We start from the raw sequence: 26,218 nt of genomic DNA on the forward strand, positions 1-26,218 counted from the left end.
GTTGGTGTTGGGGGCTGGAAGGTTAGCAGCTTCTCCAAGGGAACTCAACCTATAGTCCTCCAGGACCTATTGTGTCTGGGCCCCCAACAGGCCAGAAATGGTGGAGCCTGAGGTGTCCAGTAGCCACACTGGAGGAAAGGACTCCCTAAGACTCATTAAAAATCACAGATGGTATTTGGATACCATAAGCTAGGGCTCCTGAGATAAATTCCAGCCCAGTTCTTACAGATTATTAATGGAGTTTTCATTGTGTAGAGGGCATCATTCCAGGTCAAGCTCTGGCGAAGGGCGGGCTTGGAGAAGTAACCAACGAAGTGGGGGCAAGAAGAATGCTTTCAGCCGTGCTTAGACTTGCAGACTGAGTCTGGGCACCCTGAGGAGGTGCTGGCAGCCCGGCCAGCACTAGAAGGGCCTGGTCCCGGTATCTCATCAGATAAGGATGAAGCTGGTTGTGTGCTGAAGGGAGTGAAGGGGAGAAGAAAAGGACAAGGTTTGAGAAGAATGGCGGGGTGATGTAGAGACAGAGAAATACAGAGATGGAGAGTCGGAATTCCTGAAAGAGAAGTAGAAAGATAAAGCCGAAGAACAGGCACGGAGCACAAGAAAGAAAGGAGACAGAATGAGAAAGATGCTGAGAGAGAGAGCAAGGGAGAAATGGAGAAAAGACAGCGAGAGTCAGAGCAAAGAGCCGAGAGTGGGGGACGCTGGTTGGTAGAAGGTGTCAGAAGCTAGGAGGTGGCAAAGGTTCAAAGCCTCGATCCGCGTTCCCCCTCCACCCCACTCCTCTCGCACGGCCCAGCGCGCGGCGAGGACTCGAACGTTCGCGCAAGGTCGCCCAGTCCTCTCGGCTGTCGCGCACTTAATGGCTGGAGGACCGCAGCGCCCCCGCATCGGGCCCCGCATCCACAGGTCCGCGACTCCCCGAGTCCGCGCTCGAGGCGGGCCGGGGGGCCCCTGCACCTTTCTGCGCCTATTCCTGCCCTGCGCATCGCCCCACTACGCTCCCCACCACTCCTCTGGCGGTCGCAGTCCTCCTCACGCCCCCGGGGGACTGGGCTCTGCGGCCACCAGAGACACCGCAGAAGCCACTTCTCTTTGCGGGCCTGGCCCACCGAGAGCCTGGGAGCGGGATCTATTTATTCGGGGTATTAATTAGTCTCTGAGGAATCGATCAGCCACGTGCCAATGTAATTGCCCGTGTCGGGAAGGTAGGCGCCGCAAGCGGCGGACCTACGGAGAAAGCACCACCTAGTCGACGTCCCGAACCCCGGCGTGCTCCAGCGCGTCCCCCAGTGGCCGGGCAGGACCATGCACAGGGCCAGAGACTCCTCTCCGGAGTAGCTCCCTGGCTTCCCAATGTTGCGGTAGGCGTGCAGCTGCTCCGTGCGCCAGGAACCTCCAGGTCTTGCCACCCCACCCCTTCCTCAGAAACTCAGACCATTAGCGCTTGCCGTGTGGTTTTTTTTTTTTTTTTTTTTTTTTTTTTTTTTCTTCTCTGAAAAGCCAGTGTTTTCTCTCTCGAGCTTGGGTCCCTAGGACTTGCCCAGTCAACTCCCCTTAAGTCATTTCTACCTTCCTTCGGCAGCCTCGGAAAGCAAGGAGCCCGGGACTGCTCGTCCCAGAGCCAGAGCTGGCGGTCCCAGTCCGTCCAGCGCATTCGCGTCTCTCCCTCCCTCTCTTACTCCCTCCCTTTCTCTCTTCCTCTCTTTTCTCCTCCGCTTCCCCCTCCCTCTCTTGCCTCTTAAGTTTCCTGCACCGTGAATCCAACTGTGCCAAGCCTAGGCTCCCACGGAACCAAGCCTGAGCGCGACCCGGGCGCTGGGACGCCGACTCCGCCGAGGCTGGACGAGGCAGCGGGACCGGTCCGCGCCCAAGCATGGAGATGAAGCGCCAGGGAGGGCATGTCCGGGGTGCCGGAGACGCCAGGCCCGAGTAGCTCCTCCATGGAGCCTGTACAGAGCGGTCCCTGCTCGCCGGTTTCGCCCCTAGTCCTGTGCGGTACGTACACTTCGCCTTTACAATCCGGGAGAGGATATCTTGGAGCGGGGTGGTAGGACGCAGGGAAAGGGTTGGCAGGAGGGCCCCTAGTTGGGGGACAGAGTGCTCCTGGCGGGTGACCTCACAGACCCGGGCAGGCTTCCGCTCTAGAAGTTAGCGACTGACTCTGCTTCTTGGCTTGAAAAAAAGTAGTGCCAAAGATGTGCATGTAGGCGCGTGTATTTCTGTGCAGGAGACTCGAATGGGTAAACTGAGCCCGGCTTTACTGTATGCAAATTGCATTCCCTTTCCCCACCCCCACTCCACGGAACGTGTGAAGATATCCAGCACCTAATCCCGGTCAGCTCTACCTACCCCTTCCTCTTCCCGCGCCTCCCTCACCCAGTCTCTCCAGCTCGCTTTGCTCTCTCTTTCTCTCTGCTGGTGTGTACGTGTAAGCACGGCCAGGGCTGGCGAAGAACCAGCCGCCGCCTTTAAGTCCGAGCCGCCCGGCCATCAAACACTAGGACAGATCTCGCTGCCAGAGACACTTGGGCTCCGAACCAGTCCGCACGCGGTTCTGTGTGCCCCACCACCTCCTGTCTCCACCACCCGGGAATTCGCACGCGAGGAGTGCAGGGCGCAAGGAACCCCTCATCCTCCTACCCTCCTGCTTGCCTGCCTGCGGACCGAGCGCTCGCTGGTTTCAGGCGCTGGATTTACTCGCTTTTCAATTTTTCCTGCCCCCCCCCCCCGCCCCGGTTTTTGGTCCACCCCTCCCCTCCACGACCCCCTTTCCTCGCGTGGTCGCCAAGCCTAACCTTGCCCGCGTGGTCATGGGATGTCTAATTTCATTTGTATCTAGGCTGCTGAGAGCGCTCCTTGCTCTGTAAAGTGGATGTCAGGTGGATCTATGTTTTTGAAGGAACAAAGACTCAGCGAAAGCACCGCGGAGGAAGTTTGAGACGCGGGAGGATGCAGGCTGCGTGCTGGTACGTGCTTCTCCTCCTGCAGCCCGCCGTCTACTTGGTAAGTCGCTGCGGACCCGGCGCCCCCGCAATCCCACCCTGGTCGCGAGGCCAGACAACCAGGGGCGCGCGGGAGGAGGGTGAGACCGCCAGTGCAGCGAGAGCAGCGTTCCTAGCGACCGTGTTGGAACAACTTTGGCAAGCTGGTCTTTGGATCCCTGCGGGATTTTCCGGGTTTCCCACCCTCATTTCTTGCTCCAGTCCCCCATCTCCTGTACGTGATTCTGAAAAGAATCTAGGTGGCCCTAGACATCCAGAAACCGAGGAGATTGTGGGACGGGATGCTTTATGGGGAGAGATGGCCAAAGAAAGGGTTGAATATACGTGGAACTCTCATTAGTTAATCCACAGAGTTTCAACGAAATGGAGGTAGAGAGTGAGGAGCACGAATCTGCCTGGGTCTCTGACTTTGAAAGTGAATCCATCCACCTAGTCCCCCCGTTTGGAGATATGAAACAAAGAAGTGAAGGTAACTTTGTTCACTTGCAGGGTTCACAGAGGACAAGTTTATCAGAGAAGAGCACCACAGCGATTAGATAAGAGTTAGGTGAGGGTTGCCCAGGCAAACAGGCAGCGGCTCTCCTCCCTCTCCTCCCAATCTCTTCTTTCCACAAAATAACCCAACCCCAGTTCCAGGGCTGAACCCCTTACTAGGGAATAGCAGACCTTGTTGTCAGGAAAATACTAAGCAAAGTCACTGCCTGAGTCTTTCTGGAGTGCAGTTTGGGGGGTCTGGAATTTGCACACTGTTGGAACAGGGGATGGAGGTGAATTGGTAGCTGTGGGCACCGCGTGGAGCCAAGACGGAGAGAGCAATTTTCTTGTGTCTGGCTTCAGGGAGGGCCAGGGACACTCGCACCCTGCTGGCGAAGTTGTGTCCAGTGCGCTGACACCCCATAGCTTATTTCTGAGCCACAAACGCGCACCGAGGGCCCAGTGTGTTTTGCCTAGGGACGAGGAACGCTGGGCTAGGCAGCCCGAGCTCTCTAACGGGGCTGGAAGAACAGGATGGGACGGGGGGGGGGGGCGGGGGCGGTGCCGTCCCTCAGTCCCAAGGGCTTCAGAACCCACAAGCACAGGAGCAAAAGTGTTGCCAACCCTTCAATTGAGAGCGTTTCCCAGCTGTTGCCCTGGTGCATGTGACTGCGGGGCTGCTAGTTGTGTGAACTCTGTGTTAATGAGTGTGTATGTATACGCGTGTGTGAATATGTATGTGAGGGTGTGTGCCTTTCACGGGTTTCAGCTTCAATCCAAGAACCCTCAGTGACGCCCGTCTTTGCATCTTTATCGCCTGACTATCGCAGCCGCGGACGCCAGAGGGCGCTGCGCGTCAGTGTCCTCGCCTACAGGACACCTTGGGGTAAACAGGTGAAAGCCAGGGCAGCCAATCCAAAAGAACAGGCTTTCTGACTGTTACCGAAGTCTGTGTGTTCCCCGGCTGGAACGCAGACAGAATGCAAAAATTGTCCTTAACATTTCCCATCTTCAGTCATTCTTGCCTCCCCCTCCCCCCCCGCCCCGTGTCCAGTCTACCCACTGACATTGAGAGCCCAAAGACGAAGGGCAGAAAGTTTGGCTAGAGGAAATACAGAAATTGTTTATTGAAAGAAGGGGGAGGGACCGCAAAATGAAAGCTACAGAGGAGGGATATTAACGATTCCCTTGACCATGGAAACCCTCCTGCCCCTTTCCTCTGCATACCTTTACGCATGGCCTGAACCTCAAGACTATTTTTATGTCCTTGGACTGTGCTCACACCCGGCAAAGGCTCGCGGCTGTGGTGCAGTTTATTGCTTGGAGCAAGTATTTCGATAGTCTGGAAAATAATCTATCAAAAGCAGAAGTGAAATCAATACGTTGTGTTAAATTTTAAATGTGTTTGTTGGCAGTTAAACCGTTTTCCACTCATTACAACAACAGTGCTGGATTTATTCTAATGCGCTGCGTTCTCAACAACAAGCGCATTAATTCTCCTTTAATTGTAAACTGGGAGCATTTGAAAACCATTCAGTGTGCAAATTATGCTGATTCAATTACCGTTTAGTTACAGACTTCATTACCTGAATGCCTTTTGGCAATACGGAGAAAGGAGACAATTTTTCCAGTTTCACTCAAAACAATACGAAATGTGAACAATAAAATAGAGAAGGCGATTTAGAAGTCCATTCTTTTCTCTCCGATCTAAAGTTGTTTTGTATGTCGGGGATTAGAAACCACACGGTACCACAAAAACAAAAGGCTGGTAGCTGTGACCCGAGTAGTATTTCCAGGGATTGTAATCCTATGGTTATTTGCCCTCAGAATTCCAAGATACTTTCCAAGAAGGGCAGGGAGTTGGTTTTTGCCATGGAAATAAACTTAAAAGAGTGATCGAGCAGTCGGGACAGGTTGGTTCTAGGCAGGTAAGGAAGTGGAGAGCCTTCATTAAAACTCTAGGGCAATGAGATAGACCTGAAATGGCTGAAGCTTCTTTCTCCATCTATTTTATTAAACACCATATACTGTGACTGAATTTATTATTTATTTATAACTGTATGTTAGAACATCCTGGATCTTTGCAAGAAACTGCAATAGATGCGTGCAGTTGGTCAGGAGCTGCCTCAAGTTACACTCCAAGAAGGCAGGAATGGCAAAACCATTATTTTATTTATTTTTTCTTCTTGAATTGCCATAACTCAAGAAGGAGTTTAATGAGTAATTGTATGTCTTTATGAGCTCCCACCACAAGTTAAGTGACAGGGTGCTCTATTTATGCATTGCCTCCTAGCTGATAGCACAGTGTATCTTTTCCTTTAAGCCTCTGGAATCCCAGTTATGTTTTCCAAGGAGTGATTGCCACATTGTGTTCAGGGGAACAAGATTTGTGTAGGTATTTTTTATACAAAAATATTCCTGCTTCTGCTTATAGAGAAATTCCTTGAATGTTCCCAAATTGGGGATTTTTCTTTTCTTTCTTTTTTTTTTTTTTAATGTGAAAAACAATTCTCCATCCAGCAGGTCAATGCTCTATTCTTAAGTCACAGTCTTCTGCCTGTATTTGAGCAAATGTTCCCAAAATGTTTCTTGTCCCAGGTTTCTTTGGATGCCTGCTCTAGGTTGAAGATTTTGAGTGTTTTTGTGTTTATTGAGAGATGAGTCTGTTCTGTTTCAAACTGGAAGCTTAGTTAGTACTGCATTAGGAAGTTAATTAGAAATGTGTCTACAAAGTAACCTTCTGAAGCATATTAGCTAGCATACTCAAAAATCACCACAGTGCTAACTCCAGCCATAAATGCAGGGAAGAAGGAAACCATTTTTTAAAAAATAAAGGCAAAGAAATTTTCTGTCTATTGAATTTTGTGTATAATAGATTTAAAAGTCTCAATTTGTCAGGAGAAGAACCTATGGTGTATCAATACTTGTTTAAAAAATTTAAAAAGGCCCTGCAATCTTTATTTTCCTGTCAGTTCTGCACTGATTCCAGGATGTTTTCAGTATGATAGAATGGGGGTAACAGGACAACAGCATTTTAACCAAATTGAAGCACACGCTGGATACACTAGGAAAATGTGATTTCTGGTTCTGAAGAAAGGGAGTCCTCAATTGCATTCTTTTCGGTAGATCAAACTGAAGGATAGGCCAGGGCACACAGGGTGAGCACCTCGGAGCAGAAAGAAAAGGTGTCCTCTTGGTGGCTCACCTGTGGCCATTTTTAGAGTTGAGGACTGAATCTGATGAGTACTCCCTGGGCATGTCAACAAAAAAGTTACTCAGAAATTGAGTCCAGAGAATCTGGTCAGGGGTTGAATGATGTCATTGTGATCAGTCACACATTCACAGTTCTGTTTTCATGAGAAGAGGCTCCTCATCCTCCAATTTAGGTCCCACCAGTTCTGCTAGGATTTCAAATTGCTAATGATCTAGTTACTTTTTAAAACAATATGGGTAAGAATTGAAAAACCCTGTTCTTAAAAATTTTTGAGTCAGCTATTCCTTCGAATTTAGGGTGTCCTTAAAATGTGAATACTACTCCAGTTGTTTAATAGAGATTAAAGAGGGATTAATATACATGGAATACTACCTCTGCACTACTAGAATCCAGACTGTTTGGGTGAATTTGCCTCAGCGTGAGGGTGGCTGTTAAGAACTGAGAAAGGTGAGAGGGAAAAGCAGCAGGAGAGAGACCATCTGTGCCTATCCTTTGGACTAGGTATGGGCACTTTACATCTTTTGAAAATTAAGCCACTGCCCACTGAAAATAGTACAGTTTGAGCTTATTCCTTCCTGAAAAGAGAAGTACATTAACTACCTGACAGTGGCTGGTCAGTGTTTTCTGTTAAGGCCAGTTCTTGGAGGCGGTACTAAAATTCCCCAACACCACTGCATTTCCTGATCTTTCTACCCAAGACTAGCTTTCCTGATACAGGAGCAAAACCTAGGGTTTGAAGCAGCCTGTGCCCCAGCAGCACAGCCGGAAAACTTATCAGTCCCAAGACATATTCTAGGGCTCTGTGGAAGGAAAAGTTGCTATGCCATTCCATTATTGCATTTTACTGAAGTGTTCAATTTTCTGTTGACCAAGAAAGCAGCTCTCCTGGTGTGTGGGAAGCACTTGGGTGGGTTGCCCTTCTGCGACACTTCAGGAGAATTATGGTAGTCTGGGGCCTTCTAGTGATAGCTTCTGGGAGAAACTGTCTTAAGTATTAGAAGGGGAGAACCAGAATCACTCCCAACTTTCTCAGCTGTATTTTCTCAGAAAGCCATTAAGTTCCTGGCTCCTCTTTGTGCGAAGTTGATTTCTATTTGGCTTTGAATTGTTGACGGCTATTTCCTCTTTAATGTAAGTGTTGTCTGGGTGAAAAATATATCTAGTGGCAGGGAAATTGGTTGATTTTTTTTTGAGATAGGTGCCCAATGTCCTACTTTTCTATCTGAGAGAAAATTTTCTGCAGACTACAGAAATTGACAGCATTGTCCAGGTAATAACCACCATGGACAATATTTTCAAAAGGACATTTGAGTGATGAAAGCATTTGGATATTGCTTTTTCAAATAAGCAATTTTCTGTCTTGGCCTTCTTTGATTTTATAGGGGATGGGGGAGTGAGGACCAAGAATTGGCAAAGGTACACCTTCCTGGTTACTCCCAGTCCTGAAATATCAAGGTGCTCCTCAGCTTCGGTTGGAATTCCGGGGTCTGAAGAGCCCTGAATGGGTTTGGCTGTCGCTGCTTTGATTTTAAGAGTCAAAAGAGTATCTTGGGAATGAGGAATGACACTCTTCTTGCAGTCCCCTGTCCGGATGGAAGCTCTGAAAGTTGCATGCTCTCAAGTAGCCAGTTAGGAAGTGTACATTCTTTCTGAGTTGTTTGTTTTTAAGTAAGGTGCCTAGCTTTGTTTCGATCCTGGAAAGTTCCCTTGAAGCAACCAAATCCTTCTGGAGCTTCCAATCTCATTCTAAGACCTAAACAGTCTTCGCCATTTTAATTAATAGGGGCAGGCAGGCTAGTCAGTCTGAGGAGGCGCGAGTCGGGTCAGCTGTTTATAGGAGCAGCCGGGTGGCAAGGCGGGTACGCTCTCTTGCCTAGCCCTGCAATCTCTTCGCCACTATTGCTTAGGTCCGGAGGCGTGTTTGCAGGAAGTTGCGGTCTTGATTTATCCGCTACTCAAGCTTCCGATCAGCTTTTTCTCTATGTCAGCACTAACCCCTCCCGGAGCTTGGTAAACAAGGCGCACACATTTTTTCTGCTGTCGATTGGCATGTTGACGACTCTGCTTGAAGGAATGTGACAATAAAGTGGGAAACCAAAGCTTGGCAAGCACTTAATCAAGGATAAAAAGGTTCCGCTGTAAGGATGTCACTCAATTTATTGTGAAAGTCGAATGAATTACGTTTAATGAAAGTGCTCCCCAGATGAATATTACCAGCAATTTCCTGAGTTGGCTCTGTCAGCTCGAGATGAGGAAATGCCAACCCAGATCAGAAATGAGCGCCCATCTCAATTACTATGCAAGCTTTCCAAGAGCGGCTTTTTATTGAGATAATATATATTGGCGGCTTCTTCGTGCCGGTCCGCGCGCCTAGGAGCGCGTTTGCGCATTTTCCAAGTTTGCCATCTGCCCTCGAGGTTTTCTGGCTGTTGCTTAACTTCTACCAAGGGCGCCGCGTTTTTTGCTGCGGGCTGAAAACCTAATTACCCTCCTTACAGCTTTTTCTTGTATATTTTGTTTACTATAGAGGTGCGGGCTGGCGGGGGTGAGGTTGGGGGTGGGACCGAGAGAAACCTTTTCCTCAGGTGCCCGTCGTTACGGAAAGTTCCTTTGCCGTTTAGATGGGTGCTCTGGGTGTTGGAAAGCAAGGTGGCGCCCAGAGCCGGGTCTCTGGGATAGAGAGCACCGTGGGGGTCCCAAGAGCAGGAAGTGTGTCTCGGCTTGCCTCTTCCAACGCCGAGTAGCAAGAAGACTTTTAACGTTCCTACTTCCTTTAAATTAATATGGGTATTTTCTTGTTCAAGCCGGAAATAAGTTGGGGAGGAGGATACACAGGCCACAGCCGGAGAGCATCACCTCATCTGCATGAGAATGGAGAGCCGAGAGGCTTTTCGTGTAGTGCTTCTTTTCCCACAATAAGACAAATTGCCGCTTAGAAATACAGAGTGTTTCCTTAGAAACTGGCTCGTGGGGGCTCTGCGCGTTCCTGTTGAACCTGACTTCGCCAGGCCTGGCTCATCACCCTCGTAACCCTAATGGATTCTGACGGGAGGGATCCGAGTTAGTGACGGTGAAGGCAGCAAAGGGAGGTTGGACGTCCTCGTCCTACCAGAGGGAGGGGGCGTCCTCCTGACACAGAGGTCTCAGAATCCTCCTCATTCATTGATTTTAAAGGCCATTTCAAGTCGTCTTCTGGACATCTAGAGGCAAGAAATTTCCTTCGACGTAGGTTTCATACCCTAGACTCGGAAACCCTGTCGACTCACCAAAGCCGCAGAGTGTTTGGGCCCCGGGAAGTTTGCCAGCCGGAGTCGCTGCCGCCACAGCTGCGCGCTCTATTGTCTGCTTTTAGCCTCGGGTGACCTCGAGCAATCCCAACTGGTTTAAGAAAACAGAGGCACAGCTCTTTCGCGTCTAGACCCTAAGCTTTCACACCAAAGCGTAGCTTCTGGGGAACTTTTCGTCGACGCCGCCGAGCTTCTGTGCTTCTGGGGCAGCAGGCAGGAGTGCGGCAGTTCCCCGGAGGGAGGTCGCGGGCACCGAGATTGAATGGGTCGTTGGTCGGCGGCTGAGTAAGCCCGGCGCGCCAGCAGGTCTTCAGAACCACGGACAGAGCCACCGGCTCCCCTCGCCCGCCGGCAGTCTGCGCACCAGCCCTCCTCTGTCCCGGCGGCGCGGACTCTGTCCCTACTGAAGTAGAGTTGGCGCTTTCCGCAGACACTTCTCTACAGCCCAGTCGCGACTCTGACGACCCGCCTCCCTCTCCCGGTCTTTCGGGAGCACTGAGCTCAGATCTCTAGGTCCGCAGAGTTTCCTCCGGCCAGATCCGCTCGTTTGCACCACTTCCCCCCAACCTCCGTGGCTGCGGCGTCACGCGATTACTGCAGAGTTTAGGCTGAGGGGAGCTGAATTCTTGCTCCCCCCACTTTCTCCTCGCCTGTCCGCATTCCTTCGCACAGTTCGTTAAGTCTGCCCCCTCCCCCCAAGAATCCAGAGAGGTAGAGCTGCAAGTGTCTTTAACAATGTAAATGCCCCGTTTGACACATAAGGAAAGTGAGGCACGGAGAGGGGATCAACTTTGGCGTCAGAGTAAAACCGAGTGGGGAGCAGGGAACACGACGGGAGCCCTGGAGACACCCTCTATGTTTAGGCGCCCTTAAAGAGCGACGCGGGTGGAGGGTGGGAAGTCGTAATTATTATGAATTTCTAAAGGAGCAGTAATTATTCACGGGGAGCAGGACAAACCAAGGCTCGGGCAAAAGAATCGATATATTTCCTATCGAAAGTGCTTGGCTCAACTTTAATGCAGACGAATTGGGATGCAGTCTCATTATTTTCCGTGTAGTTAGGCTCCGCAGCGTGGGGCCTGATGCAGCGTGGAATCTATCATCATTAGAACCAAGATGGGGTAGGGGGAAGTTTCTCCTTATTTACTTAACCAGACAAACAGACAAAAAGCCCCTAAACCCGCGAACAAACCGCAAACACTCATGCACTATCACTGTCCCGCCTCTTGTTTCCTGTCTTCAACCTCCTTCTCCGGCTGCTGTTGCACACTCTCTTCTGGCCTTTCTGAACCCCCTAGCGCCAACACTGTGGGCATTTAAAGTATGGGCAGTTCTTCCTCGGCGGTGGTCACACGGTTGATTTGGTCCAGAAATAAGCCGAGGAGTACCCAGAGTTGGCGCTAGGGGTTCTCTGTGTCAAAGGCGAAGGTTGGCTGGGAAGTTCTGTCGGTTTCTCTCCCCTCAGTGTAAGAGGTAGTCCTTTCAGGATACCTGCTTCTGCAAATCCATGCTGTATTAAAGAAACAGAGGTCTGGCAGGCAGTGCTCCATCATTCTGTGTGCGAAGCCAGTTTGGAGAAAGGCAAACCTTCAAGAAGAGAACCAATCTGGAGGTGAAGAGAGGCTGGGAATTGAATAGGAATGGAAGGGACGGTTCAGGAGCCTGGCCTCTTCCAGGCTTCTGAAGTCTTCTAGACTTCAGGATCTTCTAGAAGGCCTGGCTGAGACCATTCTTCCTCTTTCCAGCAAGAAGCTGGCCTTTTGCTGGAGGGCCAGCCCATTGCAGTTTTTAAAGACTGGGATTGGGTCCCATCTTAATCCTCTAAAGTCACTGCTGTGTCCAGGGTCCTGCCTAGTGAATTACACAGCATTTTCCTATTTCTCCCCAATTTGTGCAGCTTGCACTCCCGGGCACAGTCTCACTCTTAGAAGTTGCCTGCCGGCTCTGGTGGGCAGCTGCTGGGTTGGAGGTTGTATTCTTGTGCGGGTGCCTTCACTGTTTCCTGCAATGCCACTGCTCATAAGGTCAGCAAGGTGGTGTGTGTGTGTGCATGTATTGTTAGTGGTTATGTATTTTTGAGTTCTTGGCTTTCATTGAGCCCTTCTTTATAACAGATCAGTCTAGCAGAGAAGATATGGTGTGGCACTTAAAAAAGCTAACTCCACCTCCTTAATTGCATTAAAATTATCGCAATTATAGTAACATCTATAATAACATCAATGAAAACAAAAATTAAAATTATGGACTTAAAGCACTAAAGTAGAAATAATACCCTTCACATTCACTTGGATTTTCTTTTCCTCAGAGCCCAGCGTTTCATGGTATATTGTGATTACCTGAGTGTCTTTGTTTGCATGCTGTCAGAGACAGCCAGCTAACTCAATACCGAGACTGTATGATCTACTGACATCATTTCCTCCCACCATCTTCATTTTTAGAGGCTTTATAATTAAACTCTGTGAGATATATGTAACATGCATCCAGCGGAGAGCCTTTTTATTTATATTTACGTAGCATGCTGTGGAAGGAAAATTAAGGAAGTGCTTGTATTGAAGTAATAAGCCTGCTTTGATATTAGCAGGCATGTCCTTTTAATTTACTTTTCTCAAGTCTAAAAGACTATCTCTATAAGACCAGACCCCACAGTCATGCCTTTTTAAGGAGAGATTCCAATAAAGTGGAAAGACATTTATTAGCTTGTACTACCTTAGTGGAACAAAAGGCCAGGCTAACCGCTCACTGAAAATGTACAGTGGGCTTAGCATGGCAAAATTGCAGTATAATGCAGGAAGCTGAGCAGAAAGAGCTAGCTGGAAACACCTTCAAGGCCTTATATTTTTCTGCCTCTCCCTGTCCCTAACCCATCACAAGACACAACGTTTATACCTTGTGTAACATGGCCTTCCAGAGCCTACACAAAGACATCCTACTGCAGATCCAGACAAATTTTAATAAAATTGAAATCACAGTCTAGAAAGAAGGAGACACAGATTTTCTTCTCCAAGATAGGTTATTACCAAGAAAAATTATCATAGAAAGGCTTGGATAAAATTTTCTGACTTAGAAGTCTTTCTCCTTTCCAAGTTAAACACACACACACACACACACACACACACACACACAGCAGGGCAAGATTAGCTACACATCTGTACATCTCTCTTTGAAGGATTCCGTGGGGAATTATAGTGGGGAATTCTTTTGTTTTCTAAGTTGCTGGCCTTGAAATTTCAACTTGAGTTTGACAGTGACATTTCCTTGATAGGAATCTGGTAACTGACACGATACTCTTGTCCTGTTTATGTCAGTATTTTCAGCCACAGAATGAAAGCAGTTCTGGTACAGACAAGCTACTGTCAGGACAGCTAGAATTTTAGTTATGTATATATATGGCAACCTCTCCACCCAAACTTTAGAAAACGATTCTTCTTGTAACCTTGTAGCTGAATGTTATTAGAGGCCCACAGGTATATAAAACAGCTTATATAAAATTAATGGACTGCTTTACATTCGCAATCTCTTACTTGTGAAGCCCTTGTAAAATACCACATCTATTTAAAATAGGAAGAATATAAAGTCGGGTTTTGTGTGCAATCAATAGTTGTAAATGGTTTGGTGAAATATTTGATTGTTTTCAGCGAGTTTGACAATGTGATGGATATTTATTGTCCCTCTTTGTGCACTGATGTGCTAATCATAAGGCTATCCCTTCTTTTATGTACTTGACCAGTTTTGAAACTGATGGTGAGACTCCAAGGCAACACTAAAATCACAAGCAAAATTTTAGGAAAGACGCATTTATTAATTTGCCAGATTACAAGGAGATCCATGGGTCAGTGGGAAGAAAAAAAAGCAAAACACCCCCCAATATCATGTTATTATTTTGTTTAAAATGATCAACAACATATTGACTGTTTTATTAGAGTTGTGTATATTTAAGATGCATTTTGGAAGAAGAAAATAAGTGGAGGCTTTAAGTTAGCCTCAAACTTCTTAAAAACTAGAATTTTTGAATATATGAAATTGTTAAAATAAATCTTTTCAGCTACTTCCCAAAAATGTGGGCAAAGTTGAGAAAATTGGAGGTTCTCATTCTTTTCTTCCTTTAGATATGTATTAAAGACTACATTTTTCTTTATTCTGTCACTTGGTTTGTGGATCTTAAAGACATGCCATAAGCCTCACTATGAATTTTTTCTTCTATTTTCTTTCTTTTTTTTTAAATTGTGTATTTTTATTTAAAGAATAAAAAAAATTTTTTTTCTGATCAGATCGAGAATTATCATGGCCAAAAACCATAGTTACTTTTTGAAAACCTTACCTTTTCCCCCTATTTCATTCAAAGATGACCTAGAATAGTGAGACTTTTTTTTTTTTTTTTTTTTTTTTTTTGGTCCTCTTTGTGAAAATGACCCTTGTATTATTGTTAACATCTCCTTTAAGTAAGAAACAGTGCCTTAATTTACCAACTGTCTATATTCAATACTGATGCTACTAGGGCGCATTGGAAAATTCTTTAAAACATGGTTTGGATTACACGAATTCCGTTATACTTTCTGTTTGAGAAGTTTCCAATGAAAATACTATAATTAATCCCAGGTTTGATTCTAAATCTATTTGTGGAATGGTGAGTTATGATTTGTTCTTGGAGCAGCTGTGGTGTTGGTACTAGAGCTGATGACATGATCTCTAAAATTGAAAATATAAAATACCTTTACTCAAATATCTTTTTCAGTTATTTGTATATAGTTTGTTGTACCAGGGCACCATCATTTATTGTTTTACAGAATTAAATTTAGAGAAAGATGCAAACCATTGCATTTGAAAGGAAGTTATTCGTGCATACTAAGTGTAGTATTTCTCTTGTCTTGATGTGAAACTTAATTGCTATTGATGTGGAGATTTTGCAGAACATGGCAGAGTTTTTGCCTCTTTCACAAGAAATACATAATTGAATGATGAGTGCCTCATGTTAGATTTTCGGCCTTATTTCTTTAGGTTTAATAAGGCAGAGTTATGAACAGCTGCACCAAAGAGCCAGCCATAATCTCTAGCCACTATCAAACTAATGCAGATCTGGCATGAGCACAGATGAGCTGAACTGCCACTTTTGGATCTGCAGCTCTGTTTTCTGAAATGTGCTGGAGAGTGGAAGCATGAAAAGTGGATGATTTAGCCCAAGGTGTTTAATCCTGCCTTGCATTCTTGACTGAAATCCTTTACAATTAGAATGGTTCTGATTAATGTGTGGCCAGATGTATATGTACATGTCTCAGATTGATGGATTCTAACCGCCTCCCTCCAGTCGCCCTCTCCCCCTTAGCCTGCTTCTGTTCTTCAACCAAATGGTAAAGAAAATGAGAGGCTTTAAAGGCAAATGCATATGCGGAAAGATGGCTGATATCTTATGAAGATATACTATACTATACGATACTATACTATACTATACTATACTATTACTACTAGGTGGGTAATGTCATGGCCTCTGTGCAAGTGTCACCATGAATTCTTGGTAGAAATAGAGGAGTTCTGATGATAAAGTGGAGGCCTTTTTGACTCCAATGAGGACCTGGCCACAGGAGGGAGAAAACAGGCCCCCTTTCAGTCATCCCAAGATACCCCCCACCCCTCTCTCTGTCCCTCACTTCAGTTCTAAAGGGAAGCAACACTGAAAAAGACTTGTTAATGAAAAGGAGAGGAAGAGAATGGCAGTGTGTTTTCTTGATTCTGGGACCTTGGGCAAAACTTTAAACCTGTCAGACCCTGATTTCCTTGTCTGTAATATGAGTCTAAGAATACTTTCTACTCCGTAGAGTTATTATTGAGGGTTAACTGAGTTAATGTGCTGTAAAGAGCTGTGAAAGGAGTGGTGAGCTAGTAAAGAGAAACGTCTTGTTACCCGCTAGACAGAAAGGTGCCTGGGGTCAGGGTCTTCTGCTCCTAGCACAGGTCTTAGATGGGTGAAATGCAAGGACTGACTCTACCCTAGGGCCATTCTGTCTTTGGTTTCCTACTTCCTTATTGCTGTATAGTTGCCTAGTGTTGCCCAGAGAACCGTCAGTATTTAATGTGAATAATAACCATTGTGACTAAAGCCAGAAGAAGATGGTCATTTCCACAGCAACCAATCAATGTTTGTTGTAATGGAGACACAAGTCTTTGACAGGTCTAATGAGCAGATTTCCTGGTTGAGTGAGAATTCTTGTGATGTTTTAATTTTAGGTGGCAAACAATGTGAACATTTATTAAGATCTGATTTAAAATATTGATATATATTAGCAATAATTGTTTTTAATTACTCTTAACACTTGAAAGTCTCTTAAAGTTTTCACACAGGTAGTCAAAACATCTAGCCTACTGGTTTTAAAGTCCAGGGACATTTGGCTGGGGATATAGGCTACTTTCCTCCATTAATGCGGTAACGTGGTAAGCTCAGAGTAGTACTAGATGAAATAATTTGGTAGGATGAGAATCATGGCTCCCCTCTCCTATGCTGCCCCAAATTTCTCCTGTCTGTCACCATATGCCTCCTTCCAAGGCATTGTTCTGGGTACCCCAGAGTTCCTACATAGAGACACAATTTTGTGTCTTGGATATGATATGAGAATTGGGAAAGGTATGGGATGACTGCAGGGGATAAAATATTCTGCATTCCTATATATACCCAGAGCCAATCACTGTGCCTGGACTTTAGCATGGATTTTCTTTTTCATTCTTACTTTATTTTCTCAATCCTATGGGATGGCAAGTACTATTAATATCAGTAAAGTTTTGTTAATATCATTAGTGTTAAGGTATTACTATGCCCATCCTAGTCATATCATTAATAATACTCCATTTTAACCAGATAAGGAAATTGAGTCATTAAGAATGTGTCTGGCACAAGGTGGTGATATTCTGTCCTAGGCAGTCTAATTCTTCAAATTACTGCACCATATTATGTGAGTGTGTGGGCATGTGTGCACGTGTGCATGCATGCACACGCATAATGGAGTGGGAGGAGAATGAGCCTCATTTTAAAGTTTTTGAAAGAAGTATCTGTTGCTTTCCACTTTAATGCACAGTTCTTCTTTTCCTCTCCTCTGGGTATACCTTATTTGGGCAGCTGGAGTGTACATAAATTGCTGTGGTGTTACCATAATGCAGTAATTTTCATTAGATGTAGTTACTCTAGAAGAGTTTCCCATCAAATGGGAGATACAAGAGTAACAAATGCAGGTTTGATATTAATGGCTGTGACATAAGCTAGTGCTGATGGCGTGTGGGATACAATCTCTTTAGGATGTTTGCATCTATTGACCTGACTGATAGGAAAAATGATCCCTGGGCCTCAGGGTAAGGTAATAACTGAGACCAGGGCATAAAGCACAACCCTCACAGTCATCTATGATGGGCTTTAAAATGATCCATAACATCTGTATCTCTCCTAGAAAATTATACACCTGTTTTGTGAATTACTTGCTCTGTCTGGACAGGAGGAGGTGGGGAGAGGAGGGTAGAGCTTTATTTGTAGGGTTATAACTGCATGTAGGAGCGATAAATTCCAGTTTCTCCTGTGGTATTTATTTTTTACAAGTCCTGTGTTCTGACAGTTTACTAGACATAAAACAGAGATGCAAATCCATATTCTTTTTTATTTTAATTTTTTATAAACATATAATATATTTTTATCCCCAGGGGTACAGGTCTGTGAATCGCCAGGTTTACACACTTCACAGCACTCACCAAAGCACATGCCCTCCCCAATGTCCATAATCCCACCCCCTTCTCCCAACCCTCCTCCCCCCCGGCAACCCTCAGTTTGTTTTGTGAGATTAAGAGTCACTTATGGTTTTTCTCCCTCCCAATCCCATCTTGTTTCATTGATTCTTCTCCTACCCACTTAACCCCCCATGTTGCATCACCACTTCCTCATATCAGGGAGATCATATGATAGTTGTCTTTCTCAGATTGACTTATTTCACTAAGCATGATACGCTCTAGTTCCATCCACGTTGTCAAATCCATATTCTTTTAAGAGCAAAATCTTTGTGTGATGATCCAAACTAAGAAACTTCACAAAATCTGTTTAGTTTAATACCTGATTGTCAGAATAGTCCCAGACATTCAACTAGTTTAGCTTAGGCATTTTTATCATAGTCTGGATATATGATGTAAAAAATACAGCAGAAAAATGCTCACAACATAGTCTTTAGAATTACTCATGTTGAATTTAGGAATTTTTCTATTTCTGAAGGATAAAAGTAGATCCAGGATATTTCTGCCCAAAGTCGAAGCCCGCTGGCATGGGATGGTGGGGGGAGAGGCTGGTTTCATTTCAGTCTTGTGCTACATTTGACCTTGGGAGAGCTTAGTTATGCCTTGGGGCAAAAAATTAAATGTTCCATTTTGCAGCAGTATCATCTTTCACCTTTATGTGGATTTAAAAATGTAAATAAAATTGCTTTCTGTAAATGATATACATGAAGGTCATATTCATATTCTCTGCAAGAATTCAAAATGCCATTTGACCCATCATTGGCTCAATAGATAATAATGTGTTCTATTAGTTTCTAGTAATCTACTTTTTAAGCATTTTATAGCCCAATATTTTTATGCCTAGTTCCTAGTTTGTGAAATAAGAAATCAGAAATAACCCTTTTAGCACTTCATTGTAGATTTATTTGTAGAATACATGTTTTCAACTTTGAACTTTTAAAAATGCCACATCTTCCCAGAATACGTTTCCTTAGTTATGAAAGTAGTCTGGCTGAAAATCTACAATGAGAAAAGAGTATACTCTTGAAAAATTTTGAGGGCTCAAGCTATTCCAGTTATAATCTGAAAAGCAGAGTGTAACCAATGGATTTAGAAAGTAAAGTAACTGTTCTTCTCTTTGGGAAGAGGGTGTTTGAATTATTTTCATTGAAATTTGGATAATAAGACCCTAATAGATCCTTGTATTTAATTGTCATGATTTTGATCGTTAATGACTTTTGATTGCTTCTTCTGGAGGCACCTGTCAGCCGTCTCTGAAGCACAGATGGCTTTATCAGCAGCAGTAGGAGTTTCTTTTTCTTACTAACCTTGAGCTGAACATATTTTTTTGGGAAGATGAGCAGACCAATGTCATCCTAAGTTTTTCTGTCTTTGGGAAATTACTTTGTTTATTGAATAATGAATTGAGATCACTGTTTCAAAAGCTTCTAGTTGTTTTTTTAATTGTAAAGAGTGTTGGTTCTCCTTCTAAGTAGATATATAATGAATATTCAGTGATGAAGACCATAAAACTGTGATGATAGTATACCTCTGTTTGCTTGGGACAGTCCTATTTTGTGCCTGCTGTTTATATCAAAAATATTTTCTCTTACTTTCAAAAAGTGTCTTGGTGTAGGTGATAATTATATGATCATCTTACATGTAATTCAGTTTTCAAATTGCTGCCTCAGAAAGGTTGATTATAAGTCTTTTTATGAAAGTCTTATTATTATGAAATATTATTGAATGGGCAAGAAGAGCATTTCCATCTCTTTTACACTCTATTTCTCATGAAGCACTCAGGTTCTTCATGAACTTGGATAACTAGGGTCTACTACCGTGATGCAATTCATGGGATATGTCCCATGGTTTTTTATTTAAAAATATGGCAACATTTTAAATTAAATATTATGCATTATGCAATCATGAGAAAAGTTGATAGAAGACTGATTAGCTGAGGTCTTGCAGAGTGGTATCAGTTTGGTGAAATTGTTTGGCGCAAGGCCTAGAATCTAAACTTTGCCAGTGCTGTTAAGAGTTAACAGTCAGAAATAGACTCCCTATGACATGGACATTCTTTTGATAATGTCCTTTTCCTGTGAGAACAATACCTGAAACACTTGTCAGAGCACGCTTCTTTCAATATGGTAGCTCTGGAGAGCCCAGTTGTGATCAAAACTTGGTACATATCCATATACCTATGTATCTGTTTATATCTTTATCTATTTATCTACCTGTTTACCTAGCTTTGAGGTTGTTTCCCATGAGGACATGGCAGAACCCAAAGGTAGAGTAAAGGTTCTTTTTTTCTGTCTTATGCCTGCCTATCCTTGAGAGTGGTGAGCATGCATCACCCTCCTTGGTTCTTTGAATCCCTGTTTTCTATGGGAACAAACTCACTCAGTCTTTTTGATACATTTTTTTCTCTGAATATGTCACTATCACTGATGAAACTTCAAACAGCGGCCCCTATTGAATATTTTTCCTATCTCCATCTTCTGTTAACTTTATTAGATTCCCCAAAGGCATTGTGTTTCTTCTTTTGTGTTCTTTATGGGCTGGAACTCCATTGACACTGTTGACTCTCTACCATCTTATACATCTCCCTTTTTTTAGGGCTCTGCAAGGCCTTGAGACTAGGATATGTGAATATGTGATGTTGATTTAATATTTTTTTCTTTCATATGCTTACTCAGGAGTTATTCATGTTGGGTAACTTAAGCAAGTAGGTAGGCAGCTAGGCAAAGCCATTTAGCATGTGGTGGGTGGGAAAAGAGAATAAGAAAACATTTTCCATACCTCTGTTTAAATGTTTGACCTGTTATTATAGTGGGCATCTTGTCTTGATTTTTCTGAATTTCTTGGGATTGCAGAAGTTGGTGCTGGTAAAGCATTAAAGAGTTAGGGGTGAGTAGGGTGAGGTGGTATTGGGGATTAATGCTAGAACCACCACCCAAATTCTCCTCTGTTTTGCACATGCACTGCCAAAAGTTAAGCGGATCCTCCTTGTAGGAAGTATCAATGTGGATTGCTCTTTCTGATAGCTCAGGAGATAAGTGAGCTTCCTACTTTGCTTTTCTGGGGAGAAATCTCATGAGAAAATTTCCCCTGGACATCTAATTTGTGCAGGTCTCCTACAAGGACAGAGTTTAAAATAAGCTTTTTAAAATTTATTTTTTTAGTTATGGTAAAAAATGCATAGCATAGAATTTACCATCTCAATCATTTTTAAGTGTACAGTTCATTATATTCACTGTTGTGCAACCAATTTCCAGAACTCTTTACATCTTGTAAAACTGACACTGTGTACCCATGAATTGGCAACTCCCCATTTCCTTTTCCCTCCAGCCCCTAGCAACCAACCTTTCTACTTTTTGCCTCTATGAATTTGACTAATCTCGGTACCGCATATAAGTGGAATCATACAATATTTGTTCTTTTGTGACTGGCTTATTTCTCTTAGCAAAATGTCCTTAAGCTTTATCAATGTTGTAGCATATGTTAGAATTTCTTTCCTTTTTAATTAAAAAGATTTTTTTAATGTGGTCGTATTTATTGACCTTTTTATTATTTGTTAGTTTTTGACTCATAGAGAACTCTATCCTACACTTAGTTAATACAGGAATTCCTCCTTATTTTCTCATACACATGTGGGTTTTTTTCTTTTTTATATTTAGAACCTGATCTATTTAGAATTTATGTCTCTGTATATGTAAACTGTTAGTTTACACTATGGCTAACCAGATATCCTAGCATCATTGATTTAATATCCTGTGTTTGCATCAGTGATTTGAGATGATGCTGTTACCATATACCACAAATCCTTACATCTGTTTCTATTCCACTGGTCTGTATGCACCAGAAACACTATGTTAATTAGAAAGACTGTTTAGCTTTATTTAATATTTGTTGGAGCCAGTCCCCTCTGATAGCTTTTTCCCCAGCTTTATTGAGATATAATTGATATACAATATTGTATCAGTTTAAAGTACACAGTGATGATTTGACTCACATCTGTATTGAGAAATATTTACCACAATAAGGTTAATTAACACATTTCTCACCTCACATAATTACCATTTTGTTGTAATTTTTGTTATGGCAAGAACATTAAAGCTGTGCTCTCACAGTGATTTTCAAGTACACAACCCAGCATTGGCAAGCATGGTCACCATGACCGTGACATGCAGTCATCATGGTGGGCATTAGATCCTCAGAGCTTATTCATCTTATAACTGAAAGTTTCTACCCTTTGACCAACATATCCCTATTTTCCCCGCCCCTCAGTTCCTGCAACCGTCATTCTACCCTGTGTTACTGTGAGTTCAATGTTTTTATATCCCCCAAATCAGCGAGATCACACAGTATTTGTTTTTCTTTGTTTGACTTATTTCACTTAGCATTGTGCCCTCAGAGTCCATCTGTGTTCCTACAGATGGCAGAATTTTCTTCTTTTTTTATGGCTGAATAATACTTAGGTTGTTCCTGTGTTCTGGCTATTTTAAATAATGTGTCAGTGAACATGGGCGTGCAGATATGTCTCTGAGATAGTGATTTTATCTCCTTTGGATATATACCCAGGACTGGGATTGCTGGATCACGTGATAATTTTATTTTTAATTTTTTGAGTAACTTTCCTCCTGTTTTTTGTAGAGACTGCATTAATTTACATTCCCATCAACAGTGCACAAACATTCCCTCTTTTCCATAAACTCACCAGCATTATTTCCTTTTTAATAATAGTTATCCTAACAGGTGTGAGGTGGTATATCTCACTGTGATTTTGATTTGCGTTTCCTAGTAATTAGTGATTTTGAGTACTTTTCATGTACTTTTTGCCTTTTTGTATGTCTTCTTTAGGAAAATGTCTATTCAAGTCCTCTGCCTATTTTTTTAATCAGACTTTCTTTTTTTTTCTTTCTGCTATTAAGTTGTATGAAATCCTTACCTATTTTAAATATTAACTTCTTATCAGATACATGATTTGCAAACATTTTTCCCATTCTATAAGTTGACTTTTCATTTTGTTGATTTTTTTCTTTTGCTGTGCAGCTTTTTAATTGAAAGTAGTTCCATGTATGGATTTTTGCTTTTGTTGTGTGTACTTTTGATGTCATATCCAAGAAAAAAACAAAACAAAACAAAACCAAAATAAAACATTGCCAAGATCAGTGTTGAGGAGCAAAGAGTTAACAGTTAATACAATATGTCAGGAGTTTGGTTCCAGCCTGGAAACTAAAATGGACTAAAAGATAGAAATCATCAGGTTTCTTTCCAAAGATACTTCCCCCCACTATAGAATTAGGAGGAGAGAAAGAAGGGGAGAGAGAGGAAGAAAGAGAAGGAAAGAAAAATATTTAGTATTTGCAGTTATTCTATATTTAAAAACTAACCTCATAAAAATATTGCCCTCTTTGATGAGCTGAGTAGGTGACTTGTGCTTCTGCCTTCTGAGACGCTCAACATCTGAAAATGATTCCAAATATTTTAATCAGTAGAAAAGAAACCAAAGGGAAAACACCCCAAATAAACAAACAAAAAAAAATAAACAAGCAAACAAAGGCCATGTGCAATAACCAAAAAATTTTATGGATATGTCACTTTGATTTCTAAGATGGCTCTATATCCCAAATGGCATTTTGCAGTGGGGTTGTTTTTCTAAATAAAGTAAATGGGCAAATATGCTCTTAAGCAAAACATTTGCTTTAAGAAACTTCAGTGTTTTATTAATTAATCCTCCTCAGCTGAGGAATTTCTGAATCATGTGTTATAATTGCTCTGAAGACTACCATGATATTGGTACGAATAAATTCCAGGAGTGAATGACTTTTCTTCTTTCTTTCTTTCTTTCTTTCCTTCCTTTCTTTCTTTTTTTTTTTTTTTTTTAAAGATTTTATTTATTTATTTGACAGAGATCACAAGTAGGTAGAGAGGCAGGCAGAGAGAGAGGGAGAGAGAGAGAGAGAGAGGAGGAAGCAGGCTCCCTGCTGAGCAGAGAGCCCAATGTGGGGCTCAATCCTAGGACCCTGGTATCATGACCTGAGCTGAAGACAGAGGCTTTAACCCACTGAGCCACCCAGGCACCCCGTGAATGACTTTTCTAACATGTTCCTTATATACGATTTTGAAAGAAAAAGTTTGAGGACAGCCTTTGGGACTTGGCAGATTGTCAGTGAACAATAAGATATAGCTGAGATAAGATATTAATTTCTAAGTCTTAGGAGTTTAGAATTTAAAGGAAATGGTCACTTCTAACTACCACAGGTAAGGAATCAAGCATTTCTCCCCTGCATTCTGTGCTAAGCTTCCCTTGTTAAACAATCCATCTTTTCCATACGTGGCCTCTAATGCCTGGGGAAGTAATAGAATTAGGACAGACGGGATGTAGAAGATTCTCTAATGATGGTTTTAGGCCACTAGCTCCTTTTTTTTTTTCCCCCTTTAAAGTGAAGTAGGCTCTACACCCAACGTGGGGCTTGAACTCATGACCCTGAGATCCAGAGTTGCATACTTTACTGACTGAGCCAGCCCAGTGCTCCATTAGCTCCTCTTTTTGACCCTTACTGTCAAATACTCAAAATTAAGAATGAGTGCAAAAGCATTCTTTAAAAAGGGAAACATGGTTCTAGAGATACACACAGTGCTGGCTCATGGTGAAGGTAAAAAGGATGAGTCAATTTTTTTAGTAATCAATGCTGGAATGCCAGCATTGAAACCAGAGTTTACATCTCCAAGGAGCAATCTAACACTTTTTGTAAATCATGAATTTCTCTATTTTTGTTATGGTACATTATGTTCCAGACAGGAAATAGAGAATGAAGAGAATGTGTAGAAGTCTTTGTTTTCTTTGGTAAATGCGAAAGAAAAGGACAGTTTTTAAAAACTAGAGTCTAGAAATCTAACTTATGCTACGGATGCTATCATTTGAGTTGCACTACCCAGTGGAGGGAATCATAGGCCAGAAGAGTCTGGGTGTTTGTGCCATAAGTTATCTGCAGTAACCTTATAATGGTAGTCATGCCATTACTTTAGCTAAGACCTCAATTGAATCAATGAATTATTCCATGAACTATATATTGTTAGTTCTTCTATATGTAAATTTCACAAAGGGAGACTAAAGCTGTGTTTGCAGAGGGCTGAAAAGAAAATGAATTGGCTTGAAGATCAACTTGTGGCCACTTTAAAAGACTAATCCTGAGACTTTAATCAGTTGGTGTAATATTCCATGCATGAAGAAAATTGATGTACTGTACATAGTGTCTTGGTGAATAATCTCTGGTCCTGTTTTCCTTTGTGGTACTATTGAAAAAAAGAAATGAGTGGACCTTTTAATGGAAATCAGGGCTGTTCCAGCTTTAGTGGAAGGGTGAAAGGTAAAGCTTTATTTCCAAGCCAGGCATTTCAGCTCACAATGAGAACAGACTTCCTTCTTTCTGTACACCATCTGCATGTGCAGCCTTGTGGCCTGGGTTGCCATTTACTGTCCACAGAGAATGACACTTTCCAGAAAGGATCAGAATTTGAGCCTGGAATTTTAACATTCACAAGCTGTCTGTGAGCACAGGTTGGGAGAAAATTGCCTGATGCTTATCAGCGTCTACTTTTTGCCACTTCTTCCAAAAGTGTTTGGGCCAATATTTGATATCAGATGCTGTTGGAAGCCACTAACCTATAAAATATTAAGTGGCTTATTACAATGCACATTGATGTGCTTGTCATTTGTTCAAACCAAATATGAGATGAAGGTTTGTTATTCTTTTTCCCCCAAAGGCTATTTTTTTGCCAATTGTCTATTTGCTCACCCTTATAGAAAAGTATAATTCTTTGGAATAACATGCACCATTCTTGTGAAGTCATCAGGCAATTTTTTAGATGTAACGTCTGCTCTGAAATGGGAAGGTAGGGAAACTGGGTATTGGTAAGTTATTTTATAAGTGGCGAAGCTGAGGCACAGGATAGTTAATAAATGTCTCACCTGAATATCATTTGTTGGAGTTAGAACTCAAGTCTACTGACTTCCATTTTGCCAACAAGAGAAATTGAGAGCTACAGGATTTCATACTATACCAATTTCTGTCTAGATAAGGGTAAAAGCTTAATGTATTGACTTAGAGGATCTTACCTAAAAGCACAATATTTGTAAGGGAGATAAAGAATTCTGGTTTATCCTGGTGGGAGCTGATTGCAATTCGTTGATTCCCGGCCTGGGAATAATAAATAAGGAATAATTGTTGTGATTGTTTATCATTATTTCCTGATTCTAAGGTTGCTATGGTTTGAACAATTTCATGAAATAATCTGCCCATCTCTTTAGAATTCACAGAGGCTGTGGGACCTTGAGTCTGGTCCAAGTGGCTGTGTGTGCTCAGCATGTGACAAAAATGATGAATGGACATGCAGGTTCAAGGAAACAGAGGTCTTATTGGAATGACATCTGCTTCTCTTCTAGGCCAGACATGTCATACCAGGGATCAGTGAATCATGGTGGAAGAAGAATTCGACAG

General features: G+C 43.0%; 1 protein-coding gene across 1 annotated transcript in view; it reads left to right on the forward strand.

Annotated features, from left to right (window-relative positions):
• The first annotated feature begins 406 nt into the window (after positions 1 to 406).
• NXPH1 (neurexophilin 1) overlaps positions 407 to 26,218 on the forward strand; it is a 305,814-nt gene continuing 280,002 nt past the window's right edge. The window contains exons 1-3 of the mRNA XM_059171233.1: positions 407 to 909; positions 1,747 to 1,998; positions 2,843 to 3,006. Of these exons, the coding sequence (XP_059027216.1) occupies positions 2,953 to 3,006 (54 nt within the window). The 5' untranslated portion in view covers positions 407 to 909; positions 1,747 to 1,998; positions 2,843 to 2,952. The remainder of the gene's footprint in view (positions 910 to 1,746; positions 1,999 to 2,842; positions 3,007 to 26,218) is intronic.

Source organism: Mustela lutreola, chromosome 4, assembly GCF_030435805.1.
Source record: "Mustela lutreola isolate mMusLut2 chromosome 4, mMusLut2.pri, whole genome shotgun sequence".
Lineage (NCBI taxonomy): Eukaryota > Metazoa > Chordata > Mammalia > Carnivora > Mustelidae > Mustela > Mustela lutreola.